Below are 12,620 nucleotides of genomic sequence, written 5' to 3'. Positions count from 1 at the left end.
TGACCTGCAAATTTCCCCTTTACCCTTGACTGTAGTGTTTTGAAAGAAAGCTAAGCCCATGCAGGAGGTAAGAACAAGACTGGCGGGTGTCGCCTGTTTTAGAAATATGTATTTACAAGGTGTACTCAAAATAGAGATAAGGTTAGGAGCTGATGAGAATTGTGCATCACCTTCTCAGCAAACTTCTACAACTAGGGACCATCTTTTTATTGTTTTTGTACCATGCCTGACTCAATAGGGTCCTGGTCTGTAACTGGCATTCCTAGGTGCTATTGCAATAAAAATAATAATAATTAGTCTCTGGGTTACATTACTGATCCCGTCACTCATTTGAACTCTAAATGGATTTGTGGTGTTTGCACTTTTTTCGATTTAATTTAACATTTTTCTGTGACATGATTTTTTCCAGAGCCTTTCAGCAATCTATTATGGATTATTTTACTTTCAGTAAGAGCTGTGGTCACCTTAGAAAAGAAAGTTCTTTTCTCTTCCAGAAAAACTTGCCAAGAATCTGTTCATTAGAATAAGGGGAAAGTAAACACCTCCCAGCTATGTCCATGACACTAACTGCACCCTGTGAATTATAACCAAATTTCATACACAGAATCAGCAACTCAGAGCTGGGCATCTGCAGCTCTGAAATCCAGTAGGAGTTTTATAGTACTTGGTTGACGTTTTGTTGAGTATATTGTCACACCTACACTGAGAGTCTCTGCAGTGTGCGTGTATGAAACAGCCCTGTAGCTGAATACACACTCGGGACTGATTTGTACTACATAGAACAAAATGTTTCTGAACAGTAAAATGCTGTATTGCTTAAAGAAATATTAAATGGATTGCTTGGCTTTCCACATGTATTATTAGCCTGTCTTGCAAAACTGCATTTCTCCAGCTACACTGCATGCATGTTGTGCAGTGAGATTAATGCTGAAGCCTATCACATTACTGGAGCCCGAATGGGCTAGAATGTGATCCGTTAGCACATTGTTCCAGCAAATTTACTATTGTCAGTGAGTGCTTGCAAATGATATCATGCCTTTTGGAGCTAACGGTGGGGAGAGGGAAGCACCACTTGTTACTCAAAAGACATTGACTGAGTGGAGAAAACCCAGAGAAGAGTAACACAAAGGAGAGGGTTGGGAGAACTGACTACTGAGGAAAGATTAGGAGCGTTAAATATGGAGTGTTTGCCTCAGCAGCAATGAACAGGGAGCAGCCCACGCGTACCTGAAGGTTGTCAGCACTGAAGAGGAAAAGGAACGATTCAGCATAACAAAGGTTGCGGGCGGGGGCGTTAACTAGCAGGAATATAAATTAATATATGGAAAATGTACACTTAGCAGGACAAACCTCCTGATAGTGAGATGTCTCAGGCTATGGAATAGTCTTCCAAGTGAAGTAGTTGAAACTACATCCCTGGATATATTTAAAGCTACTAAACTTGTGTTAATCTAAATCGAGAGATGAGTGGGATTTTCAAAAGTCTCAACATTGGCATTGCTCCCATGGAAGTCAGTGAGAGCTTCTCCATGCACTCCCAGGGGAGCGGAGTTAGGCTAATGCTGAGCACTTTTGAAAATCTCACTCCAGGTGTACAGTTGGGAATAATGCTATCTTGGCAGGAAAGTAGACCAGATGACCTAACAGGCCTCTTCATCCGTAGCCTGTACCAGCCTGATGTCAGCTATTGGTTTCCCAGCAGTGTAACTCAAAATTTCAGCGAAGTACCTCCTGATTTAAACTGGTATGAGATCAGAATCAGGCTCTATGATGAAACAACAGAGGGAAATGTAATATAATAGAGAAAAAGTTCCCCATTGAGGGACAGGAGAGGGGGAAAATTGTCACCTCAGAATAGCCAAAGTGATCACAAAAAATGTGGCAGTGCCTCTTTGACACCACTTCCTGCGTTGCCACCCTTCCTCTCCCTCCCTTTGTTTGAGGAGGGGGGCACTCTGCCACACCCCCTCAGCTATCCAGAGCTGCAGCATCGTCTCCTCACAGTCAGTCCCCAGGATGCTCTACGACTCTGCAGAGAGTCTGTTATTTCTGTTCAGATTTTTGGTCCAATATTCATCTCTGGGTAGGAATGTCCACTCACTATGAATAGGCCAAGCTGTTCCAGACAGAACCTGGTAAATCTGGTTGGCCTGATGGGCCTGAATTATTTTTTTAATGTGTGGCACCTACTTGAGTTTTACTTTGTTCAAGAAGCTATAAGTTCCCTGTTGGATCAGAGGTAGCTTTGGGGAAGAGATTTGATTCTACCTCTTAGTCAATAGTATTGGATTTAGGCCCTGCAGGTTACCTGCATATGTTGTCACTCATCCCGGAGCCATTAGCCATAGTGCCACTGGCCGAGTTGCAAGGAAGGAAGGAGCTAGATGTAAACCCACACACCTACACAATCTTGCCAAGCACAGGGGCTCACTATGCCAGTTAATGAGCTACTTTGCAGGTTATTTGCTAGGGCACTGGATTGGGAGTCAGGAGACCTGGATTCTATTTCTGGCTCTGCTACTGACCATGTGTGTGACCTTGGGCAAGTCACATCACCCCTCTGTGCCTCCATTTCCCCTTCTACCATTTCTTTGCCTCTGTCTAGATTGTAAACTCGCTAAGGTTGGAACAGTTCCTCACTGGGTATATGTACAGTGCCTAGCATAATGGGTGTGGTCTCAATTACGCCATGTGAGTGTTTGTGTCGCCGGTATAAAGTCACTGGCTTCATGAGTGTAGACGGGCAGAAATCATATAAGCCATGTGTCTTTCATTTTAAATTTCCTAGAGCAAGTGTCCCTTCTTGTGACAGGCTGGATTGCTCTGTGCAACTGCTCTCACCACACTAGTGATCATACTGAAATGAGAACAAGCCCTGGTATACTAGGTAGTCTCTGTGTTACCAGTCTGTATTCCAAACCTGGATTGCCAAAAGTATAGGCCCTGAATCTGATCTCACTCATTTATTTTTGTTCCCACTGCAGCAGGATTTCACTCAGCATTCATGGGATCAGCTAGCAAGATTCACACATTAATTCTCTCTCTGCAAACTTCCCTGGGAATATCTGTATCATCTCATACGGTAATTAGAATGAATAGTAAGAAATAATTCCTCACTGCCAACATGCATGAAAAACTTGCAAAGTATGAGTCTCTTGCATGCAACTAAACTGTTCATTTGATGTAAAGTTGCATTGCATCTGAGATTGGAGCTGATTTTTATCCACTGCCATTGGACATGCTTAGTTTAAGTCTCAAACGTTTTAGCTTAAAAACACATAAACTGGATACTTTTACTTAGAAAAGTGTGGCTGCTGCCTTGCAACACATTTCGCTCTGTTTATTTTTAAAACGTAAACTTCCCCAATATGAATAGCAGAAGTAGGTACAAGCACTGGAATGCTGCAGCCACAAAAAAAAAAGTCATTTCTGTTCGCCATTGACTGTATCTAACAGATTAAGTTAAGAATAAGACACCTAGGCAATCTCCTGTAAACTAGCAAGTGTCAGGCTTTCTCCTCTGGCTCTCTCCAAAGTTCCCTGAAAATATTTGCACTGGAAACTCCTGCTCTTAAAGGTGCTGACCCCTTTTTACCATATAGCAGAAATGAGTGTTTCACTCTCTGGCAGAGCCATTTAGGGAAAGAGGGGTAGTGTCCTCTTTTGTGTTATACATTATTATTAATAATTATTATTTTGTTTATTTGTATTGTCATAGCTCCTAGGACCCCTAGTCATGGCCTAGGACCCACTTGTGCTAGGTGCTGTACAAACACAGAACAAAAGGCTCACAATCTAAATAAGTTTAAACCTTCAGCTTTGCACATTGGCTCACCATTTCTTTTGAGGACAGAAGCTCTCCAGCAATCCAAAGAGCGAGTACAGCACAGGCATCACCCGGGTAAATTTTCCTTATGAAATGTTCCCAAAGTGCCCCCACATATCTGCCTTCCAGGGCCAATCAATCAGAGTAGTTCTGTCTCTATGGATTTCCAGTCCTTGGCCCCCCTGCTCAGTACTCCACAAGCCCCCATGACTGTGATGGTGGTGTTTGCATGGGAGACACCTGCCCAGACTGAGATGGAGAGCTACCAATTCATTCCACTAAAGTCACTGATCTGCAGACAGGCTGGGCAACTTTTGAACGGGCAGTGTAGTGGTGAGGAGTTCTTGTATCCCTATACCAAGCCCTAAAGGCACCTTTGTTCTTCATTCAGTGGAGGGGGGGGTTCTATTCCCAGCCAGCCCCTGAGGGTACATCTACACAGCAAGCAGCAGCCCATGGCAGCGACCCTCCCAGTCCAACTCGACAGACACAGACTCAGGCTCCTGCTACAGCATTAACAGCTGTAAGAGACCGTGCTTTTATGTTGCACCTCAGGCTGGCGCTCAGGCTCTGCAGCCTAGGGATGGGGGTGGACTTCAGCTTCAGAGCTCCAGCCCAAGCCTCAATGTCTACACAGCTCTTTTCCGCACCGTAGCGTGAGCCCGCGTCCGTCGCCCTGGGCTCAGCGGTTCACTGCTGTGGACGGTGTAGTCAGCGTATCCTGAATGATCTGAGCCCATGTGGCTGCTCTGCCTTTAAGACTCCAACAGCTGAGATAACATTAAGAAAAGACCAAACCGTTGACATGTGAGAATGTGGGTTTGCTGAATGACACAGGCTGGGTCCAGTGATCTCATCTGCTCCTCTCTGAGTGTGTTGAGCAATAAGTCCGGAACAGTGGACACCGAAACAGTTGACAGAGAAGTGTTTAGCTGTGTAACAGGCCACAGGTTGCAGGGAGAGTGACTGGGGGAAGAGTCAACTAAGGATATGTCTGCATTGCAGTCCTGGGGTGTGATTGCAGCTCATGTAGACATACCCAGGCTAGCTTTACTCTAGCTAGCTTGGGTTCTGGAGGCATGGCCTGCCATGGCTTCACGGCTGGATTTCAGCTTGGGCACGTTTGCCTGAGCTCCCATCACATCTTGTGGTGTTATGCAGACAAAACTACACAGGATCATTTCAGGGGGCAAGGCAAAGATGCCACATTTATTATGATAACAATTTGATCTATAACCACTAGCTAATACCTTCATACTTATACATACATACACACACACCCCAAATGTTCTGCAGCTGCTGCATAGTTACCAGTCGTGAACATAGCTTGAGTCTGTGGCTTGATTTTGCAGCTTAGGTTCATAGCTTGTGGTGACTAACTGGCCAGGAAAGCCGGGCACAAGGAAAGGCTGGGTCTGTCCTCCCATGTTGGCAGCAGAACGTTACCCTCCAAAGTCTTCCATCTCACCCATCCTTTTTTGTAGGCTTTAGTTTGAATCCAGAGTCTATAGGTCTTGCTGTGTCACGCTGTCTCTGGGTTCGATGTGATTGATCACCCGTCAATTGCAGACGTGACTTTCAGCCTCGGACCTGGCTTTGATCTTCCTTCCATTGTACCTTTGTTCTTTTCTTTTTAGGCTGAACTCTTTTTACTTTGTTAGGGCTGTTGTCTGCATCTTCAGCTGTTGGTGTTTGAACTCTATTTCATCAGGACAGGCTGGCGCTGGAGGTTGATTTCATCATCCATACATACCTCATTCACACATCTAAACTAATAAGATTACAGCAGGGTTTTGCAAAAACGAAGGCTGCAGCAAGTTTTTACAAAATGGAGTAAGCGTTGTAAAATGGAGTTTGAATTACAATATGGCAAACAGTGAACAGACGTAGACAAGTGTAGTGAATGGCGAACAGTGAACAGAAGTTACAATACTGAAACAGTGCAAGTCTCAGTGATTTAAGCAGGAATTGGATTGACAGTGAACCTTACAAGGGCAATTGGCTGAACAGCTATGGCTCTTAACAAGCATCTTAATTGTCAATTAGCCAGTTATTGGGGTAACCAGTTTTTTGAATGAATGTTGTTTCATTCATAAAACTTTACTTATGAAGTTACATTAATAAAGTGAACAATTAAAAACAATTTAATTCATCAGTTCTACAGTGGCTGTGGAGATACCCTAAGAGATTGGTCCTTTTGGTTCCCTCTGCTAAAGCTGTTTTTGCAGGGTTCTGACACTGGAAATACCTGTATGACTGGGTAGAAATCTTGTGTCTGACTTGAGTTCCTTGTTCAGGTTTATATTGCTGCCTGACCAGTTGCATAGAGTTAAATCAAAACAGACTGTAAAGGGGGGTTGTTAAGGAACCCAGGAACAATAAAACAATGACACAGATAAGTCAGTCTCTGAGGTGCCCACTTAAAGGAGTTAAGACAACAAGGGCTTGGCCATCAGTTGGGGAAAGAAGCTGGAACCATCCAGCTTAAGATGTTTTTCTCTTCCCAGGGCTAAGACTGAGTTCAAAAGACCCTCAGGGGTTAAAAGCTGCCCTGGCAGAAAGAGAGAGAGGGGGAATAGGGTCAGCTCAGCTGGCAGGGATAGAGTCAGCAGCGAGGCTGATAGACATACTGTCCTGAGAGCCAGGGTCTGCAGCCAGCTAGCTGTAACGTGGTACCCAGAGAGAATAGGGGACACTGAGGCTTAGTCGTGTCTACCTCAGGGCTGGAGGGGAGTGCCCAGCATAGGTAAAACAATATGCGTGTAGGTCTCTCTGTTATTTTTTAAATCTACCCTCAGCTCTGGGTACTGTTTGGGCAAATAAATCATATTTTGATTTAGAGAAATGGCTTCTGTGTCACTGCATAGTGTTACTGACCACCGGCTCCCAAAGGAGAGCTCTGACAGGGTCTCCCACGGGTAGCTGCTCGGTATCATGGGATACCAGGGAGCCAGTCAGAAAGTGGTTGGATTGCACTGCAGACTCCTGCCCCAAGGAGGTGTGGCGGCACGGGCCTGTCACTTGGAAGGGGTGCACTCAGGGGACTGGGAGAGGCTCTCAGAAGGAGCAGCCTACCTAGGTACTGTGACAGGAGGAGGGTCTGGAACTGCACAACGGCCCCTTCTGGGCCATCACTCCAGCCCAGGTGTGGGGATCCACATTAGCTGGTGGACTGGCTCACCACAAATTTCCCCTCTGCACCAGCTTGTGTCGAGCTGGCATGAAGTCCTGGCCCACCCTGTCCAGAGTACCATACCTACACCTAAGACGCCTTTCCCACCCACCCCTCAGATACATGGAAGTGCAGTGGTTCCTGCAAGCTTGGAGGCATGTCGTGGTGCAAGTACTGCAGAGTGAATTCACCGTGTGTGTGTGTAACTTCCCAGGTGCCCCTGGGCCAGCTGAGATGACCAGGTGGGTTCTACCAGCACGTAATCCCCAGGTGTCAGTATTTCTGTGAGTAACATGTTATCTGCATGCATTATTTTGGTCGCTTGTAAAGCTGGGATATTTGGCCTCGTAGTTTCCTCCAGCACTTCTGGACTGAGCATCAGGCCTGCCTGTCAAACTGCTCCATCCAGTTTGGGGTGCTGAGGCTGTGTTGCCTGTATTTCCCCCATTCTTTAGAAACCCTAATATTTCCCATGTGTTGTTCAAACCATAGTTCCAACATGCCCACAATAACTTACATATGAGCCGGAGGAGAGGAGCACTCTGCAGCCCAGTCTTTCAGGTAGCCCTCAGGCCCAGGTGTAGTGTATCCATTTTCTATGTGGCCTATTGACTAGGATGCTCTTCTGAGACTGAAGAGACCTGACTTCAAATCCCTGCTGTGCCACAGCCCCTCTGTGTAACCTTGGACAAGTCACTTAGGCCCAGATCCTCAAAGGTATTTAGGTTCCTAATTTCCATTAAAATCCTGAATACCATTGAGGATCTAGGCTTTAGTTGCTCTTTTTTTTGTGTGTGGGGGGAAGATATATCTATTTCATAGAGCTGGCAGGGATCCCGAAAGGTCATTGAGTCCAGCCCCCTGCCTTCACTAGTAGGACCAAGTACTGATTTTGCCCCAGATCCCTAAATGGCCTCCTCAAGGATTGAGCTCACAACCCCTGGGTTTAGCAGGCCAGTGCTCAAACCACTGACCTATCCCTCCCTCTCCCCACCTCACTTCCTCCTCTGTAAAATAGGGATAATAGTGCGTTCCTAGCTATCGGATGCTTGTAAGGATAAATACATTAAAGATATGACAGTAATGAGGGTGATATACATACTTAGGATAGCTAGAGTAGATGTCTCTAATATTATGATTTGTGATGGGACACCCATGTTGCTAGCTAGACCCTGCAAGAATTTCATTTGAAGATCGGGACACCCTGCGATGACCCTGTTTCTATGGTGATTCACTGTATGTTCTTGCTTTAGAATTTCATTTCCTCTTGTGGCAGGAAGAGGGAAGGCATGAGCAGTTATAAAGAACCACCGCGCATGTGCAGGCTGACTGAATTTGCCATGTGAAAGTCTGGGAGCACTCGAATGTCGCAGTGGATGGTGCAGTGGGAAGTTATTCTGTCTACATGGAACACTTCACATTTCTGTTCCTTTAACCACATTTAACTGATGTCAGCCCATTTTTTGTGACTGCTCAGCATTTTAATCATATTTTTCAAATGACACCACCGATGGATGGATGGAAAAATACCTATTAGCTGAGTAAGTCAATTCCCCTTGAAGGAAAGGATACAATCTCCTGATAGAGGCCCTATCTGGTAGTAAACTGATACGAAGCTTGATTTTAATGCAAAAGCTTCTTTTTAATAATTCATCATCAACAACCAGAATATTAAATGACTTTTTACGTGAAAAGGAATCTGGGCTCTTGGTCAATAAAACCAACAGAACACGGGTCACTTCCTGTGCCCCTCACATATGGAAGCAATCCCATTAACTCATGTATCAACTCTGTGTATGACTAAGATTTTGTAAGCCCGCAGCCCATTATTAACCAGTGCATACAATGGCTACAACCACGCACATCACACAACAAAATGGGCCTCAGATATTTTATTGTACAAGGCTGGTCTTCATAAAATATTTCTGAACGTACAAATAATGACAAACAGAACGGTCTTTATGAATGTTTAGTTGTTCTGGGCAGGGGAATAACAGCCCTTCCCAAGTCTCAGTGATGAGTGTCGGACCAATTGGTAGATTGATTAGAAAGAAATGACCAAGTGCCTCCTAAAGGAGAGTAAAAGTCATTGGTATGCAATAATATGATGAGTAGAAATCATATGCATTTCAAGGGGATGGTGGGTTGCAGAGATACCATGGCTGGGTCAGGATTATAAATGCAAAAATATTTGGTCCGTGCATCAAAAATTGTTCCCTAGAATTGCCCCTTTGGGGTTATATTATGGAGCTGCTGCAGGTTATGTGAGGAGCCACAAATGGGGCAGGAAATTCCCACCCAGTGCTGCAGTTGTGTTCATCCATGGCAATTTTGATAGCTGCAAATAGTCAGGCCATAAGTATTAATCCCGGTATATCACAGGTGTGCAGCTAGGTGACTACATAATGAAAGACCCTTTTCCTAATGCAATTGCAAAAGAGAGTAGACCTAGGGTGACTGTGACAACCTGAGCTCTGAATGTCCTAGCATCTCTGGCTATTAAATTTCAGCTGTAATGTAGCATTTCTTTAGAGCCTGAGTCTGTTTTGCTCTACATGGCAGTGCAGGGGAGCAAGAAGGCATAAGGGGATTCCTTGCATGACCTCCTCACTTTGCCTTCTGGAAAGGGCAGCTCCACGGGGTTAAAGAAGCAGGGACGGAGCAGAAACTTGCCTCCAGCCCAAACACCCAACCCCACCCCATGTACCAGCCGGCGCAGTGGAGCCCACACAGAGTGGAAAGTACTCTGCTACTGGCATAAACCTGGACAACTTAATTTATCAGCTGAAGCCAGGGGAGAAGCAGGGAAGAAATTGTAGCTCCAAGAGTCACAATTTCTTTGCTGGGGTAGCACTGCTACATGCCACCCCTTGTTCTATGTGAGGTAGAAAGTGACAGCCTAGCCCTTCATTTTTTGCAATAATTGGATGCTGGGAAAGAGATTCTATTTGACGTAGCTGTAGCAAATTATATTCTGGCCAATAAACTAAACCATAGACAATCCGCTGCTGTTAACTGGGATGAGTTTATGATCTAACATTATTCTGAATTTGTCTTTCACTGTTTTTTCCACCTCCTCATCTGTAAGTGTTGTGATTTCCACCATATCCATGTTCTCCTTGTAATTGTATTTAACCTTGGTGAGTTTCCACCCAACTAAAGCCCAAAGGCCATCAGTGGTCTGAAGGCTGCAGATGGACTTTGTTACGAACAGAGAATCTGGAGATGTCTGGAGATACACATTCTGGGGCCTGAAATCTTCTATCTCTCTTGGCTCAAGGGTAAACAGGTACACTTTCTTACATGCATTTTTTTCCAGATTATTGGAATTAGAGAAGCTTTGGTTGGGATTGTATTGCTTCCTTTTGATTTTCTCAAAGTACCAAATCCCATTGTCTTCCGTGAAGCGAAAGATGCCGGGAACCTGGGACTGGTCTTTCCCAGAAATCAGCTCCATTGGCTGCCACATTTGATAGACCAGTCCAAAGCCGCCGTCCACTATGTAGGCTTTCCCATCCAGGACCACCTTTAGCAGAAGGTGATTAATATGATGATTATATGCATTTTCTTCTGGGCTGTAAACTTTTGCTCCTATAATGGTGGTGTCATATCCCAGCGTTTTCAGAACCCAGTATAAGAGATGATTGTTTTCCATGCACCAGCCACCGCGTTTCTTCCTCACTATTTTGTCATAAACTGGTTCTAAGTCTAACTTGATGGTTTCCCCGCAGTGGATGCTGAGGTTTTCAAAAGGAACAGCCCTGATGTGATGCTGGAATATTGCAGTCAAGGTCTCCAAATCCGGGTTTTTGTAGGAGCCATTATAAGAAATTCTGGTGAAATATTCTGTGATGTTCATGTTACCTGTATGGTGAGTAAAAAAACAATTGTGTGTTTCTGAAATGCTTAGATGAGTGTCAGCATCCATCATAGGAGCAGAACCTCTTTACACCCTGATTGTTTAAAATGACTAAGCCCCTTTCAGAAGACAAGGAGACGAGTTTGTTTGTTTTACCGTTGTGCCTAGTGACTTCAGATGTGCTAGGCACTCCACGTACACATTTTAAGAGGTACTTCTTGTCCAGAAGAGCTTACTATCTAAATAGACCAGTCAGACAAAGGAAGTGGTATTGTTCCCATTTTTCAGGTGGGATACTGAGTCAGGGAGACAGCTGTGGCCCAGATTATCGAAGATATTTAGGTGCCTACCTCAGGGGGGGTTAGATGCCTGAATACCTTTGAGGATCTGGGTTTAAAGGACTCACTCAATGTCATAGTGGGAGCCAGAAACCCAGCACTCCTGAGCCCTGATCCAGTTCTTTAACTGTGAGGCCAGCCTTCTCGGCACCGCTTGGTTAAATATTTCCTGTGCTATTCATCCTGGTTGTCAGAGGGCACTCATCCCACTGTCTTCTGCTCTTAGTGCTGACAGGAGCTGGAAGCAGATTAGCACTCCTGGTGCTGTGGACTTTCAGTGAGTTTGGCAGCTCCATTCTCCTCTCGTTAGAAGGGGTGAATGAGAGGGGCTCGTTTTCTGCCTCTTACTCACCACCATCCCTGGTGGCTCAGCTCCCCAGCTTCGTGCCTCACTGGTCTAAGTGAGGTGTTAGGAGCAGGCAGGAGATGCTCACTTTCCAAAAGAAGGAAATCAAGGACTGTGACAGAGCATCATCTCCACCGGGGGATTTTCCCCTCCCACTACATCATGTGAGATACAGCAGGGAGGATGGGTTGCCTTTATTGTTGCCGTTGTTCCTGACTCTTAGAAACCCTGGGGCCTGAGTGGGAACCCAAATGCACGGGAATTAGGGAATGTGCCACCCATCAAATCAATGCACTCTGGGGTCTCCCAAACTTCAGTGTACAAAGGGCAGCGTGGCCGGCAATGAGACCAGGTTCTCCTTTCCGCTGCTGGGGGGATGAAAGACAAGCCAGCCAGCAACGGCAGCAGATCAAACCCAGGTGCGCAGGCTAACTGGCTGTTCCCAGAATATCATGTCCTGGGTGGGCACAGATCACTAGTCAAGATCACAGCTCATGGTAAGCAATGCAGGAGAGAAGCCAGGACCTGGTGGAGAAAACCCAGGGGATTGGTGGCCCTTTGTGAAGGGAGCAGGGATTTTGATATGGACAAATAGGCTAATAGTTATACCCAGAGTTAAAACCACCAAACATCAGCCTACTCTGAGGATCAGATTCAGAATGACTGGTCAGAGCACAGATGATTGATCCAAGAGGTCTCAAACATTCTCAGGTACCTTCTGTGCCTTAAGATAAAGGTTTCAGAAGCCCAAGAGATAAAAGTCCCATTGCGCTGCTCTCTAGGTAGCACTTCCTCCTTGGTTTACATGATTTGTGTATTTAAAACTTACTACACTAAGGATATAAGAAGTATTCAATCGGGATAGTTATCAGTGTGCAGTACTGAAAAACCCACAAAAACCCCATCATATGAAAGAAATGGGGGAAATACCCCAAATATAAAACAATATTGCTCCCAATTAGGACAATATGCAGGCAGGGCCAGAAATGTCCCCAACCGGTGCTGTTCAGAATTTATAGAAATGTAAATTGTAGCTATCCCAGTATTGTCAACCCCAAAGGTTCAAATGACAGGCCCCC

At 45.2% G+C, this 12,620-nt stretch overlaps 1 protein-coding gene across 11 annotated transcripts in view; it reads right to left on the bottom strand.

Annotated features, from left to right (window-relative positions):
- Window positions 1-7,987: 7,987 nt before the first annotated feature.
- Window positions 7,988-12,620, bottom strand: part of LOC123349063 (arylamine N-acetyltransferase, pineal gland isozyme NAT-3-like) — a 28,840-nt gene continuing 24,207 nt past the window's right edge. For 6 of the 11 annotated variants that reach the window (XM_044986795.1, XM_044986797.1, XM_044986793.1 and 3 more), the window contains one exon: window positions 7,989-10,862. In XM_044986795.1, the coding sequence (XP_044842730.1) occupies window positions 9,985-10,857 (873 nt within the window). In that variant the 5' untranslated portion in view covers window positions 10,858-10,862 and the 3' untranslated portion in view covers window positions 7,989-9,984. Of the gene's footprint in view, window positions 10,863-12,620 lie in introns of all 11 variants that reach the window. The other 5 variants (XM_044986788.1, XM_044986786.1, XM_044986790.1 and 2 more) reach the window with 1 other exon arrangement.

Source organism: Mauremys mutica, chromosome 14 (assembly GCF_020497125.1).
Source record: "Mauremys mutica isolate MM-2020 ecotype Southern chromosome 14, ASM2049712v1, whole genome shotgun sequence".
In the NCBI taxonomy this organism is placed as follows: Eukaryota; Metazoa; Chordata; order Testudines; family Geoemydidae; genus Mauremys; species Mauremys mutica.
This window is presented reverse-complemented; position numbering and strand designations above follow the sequence as displayed.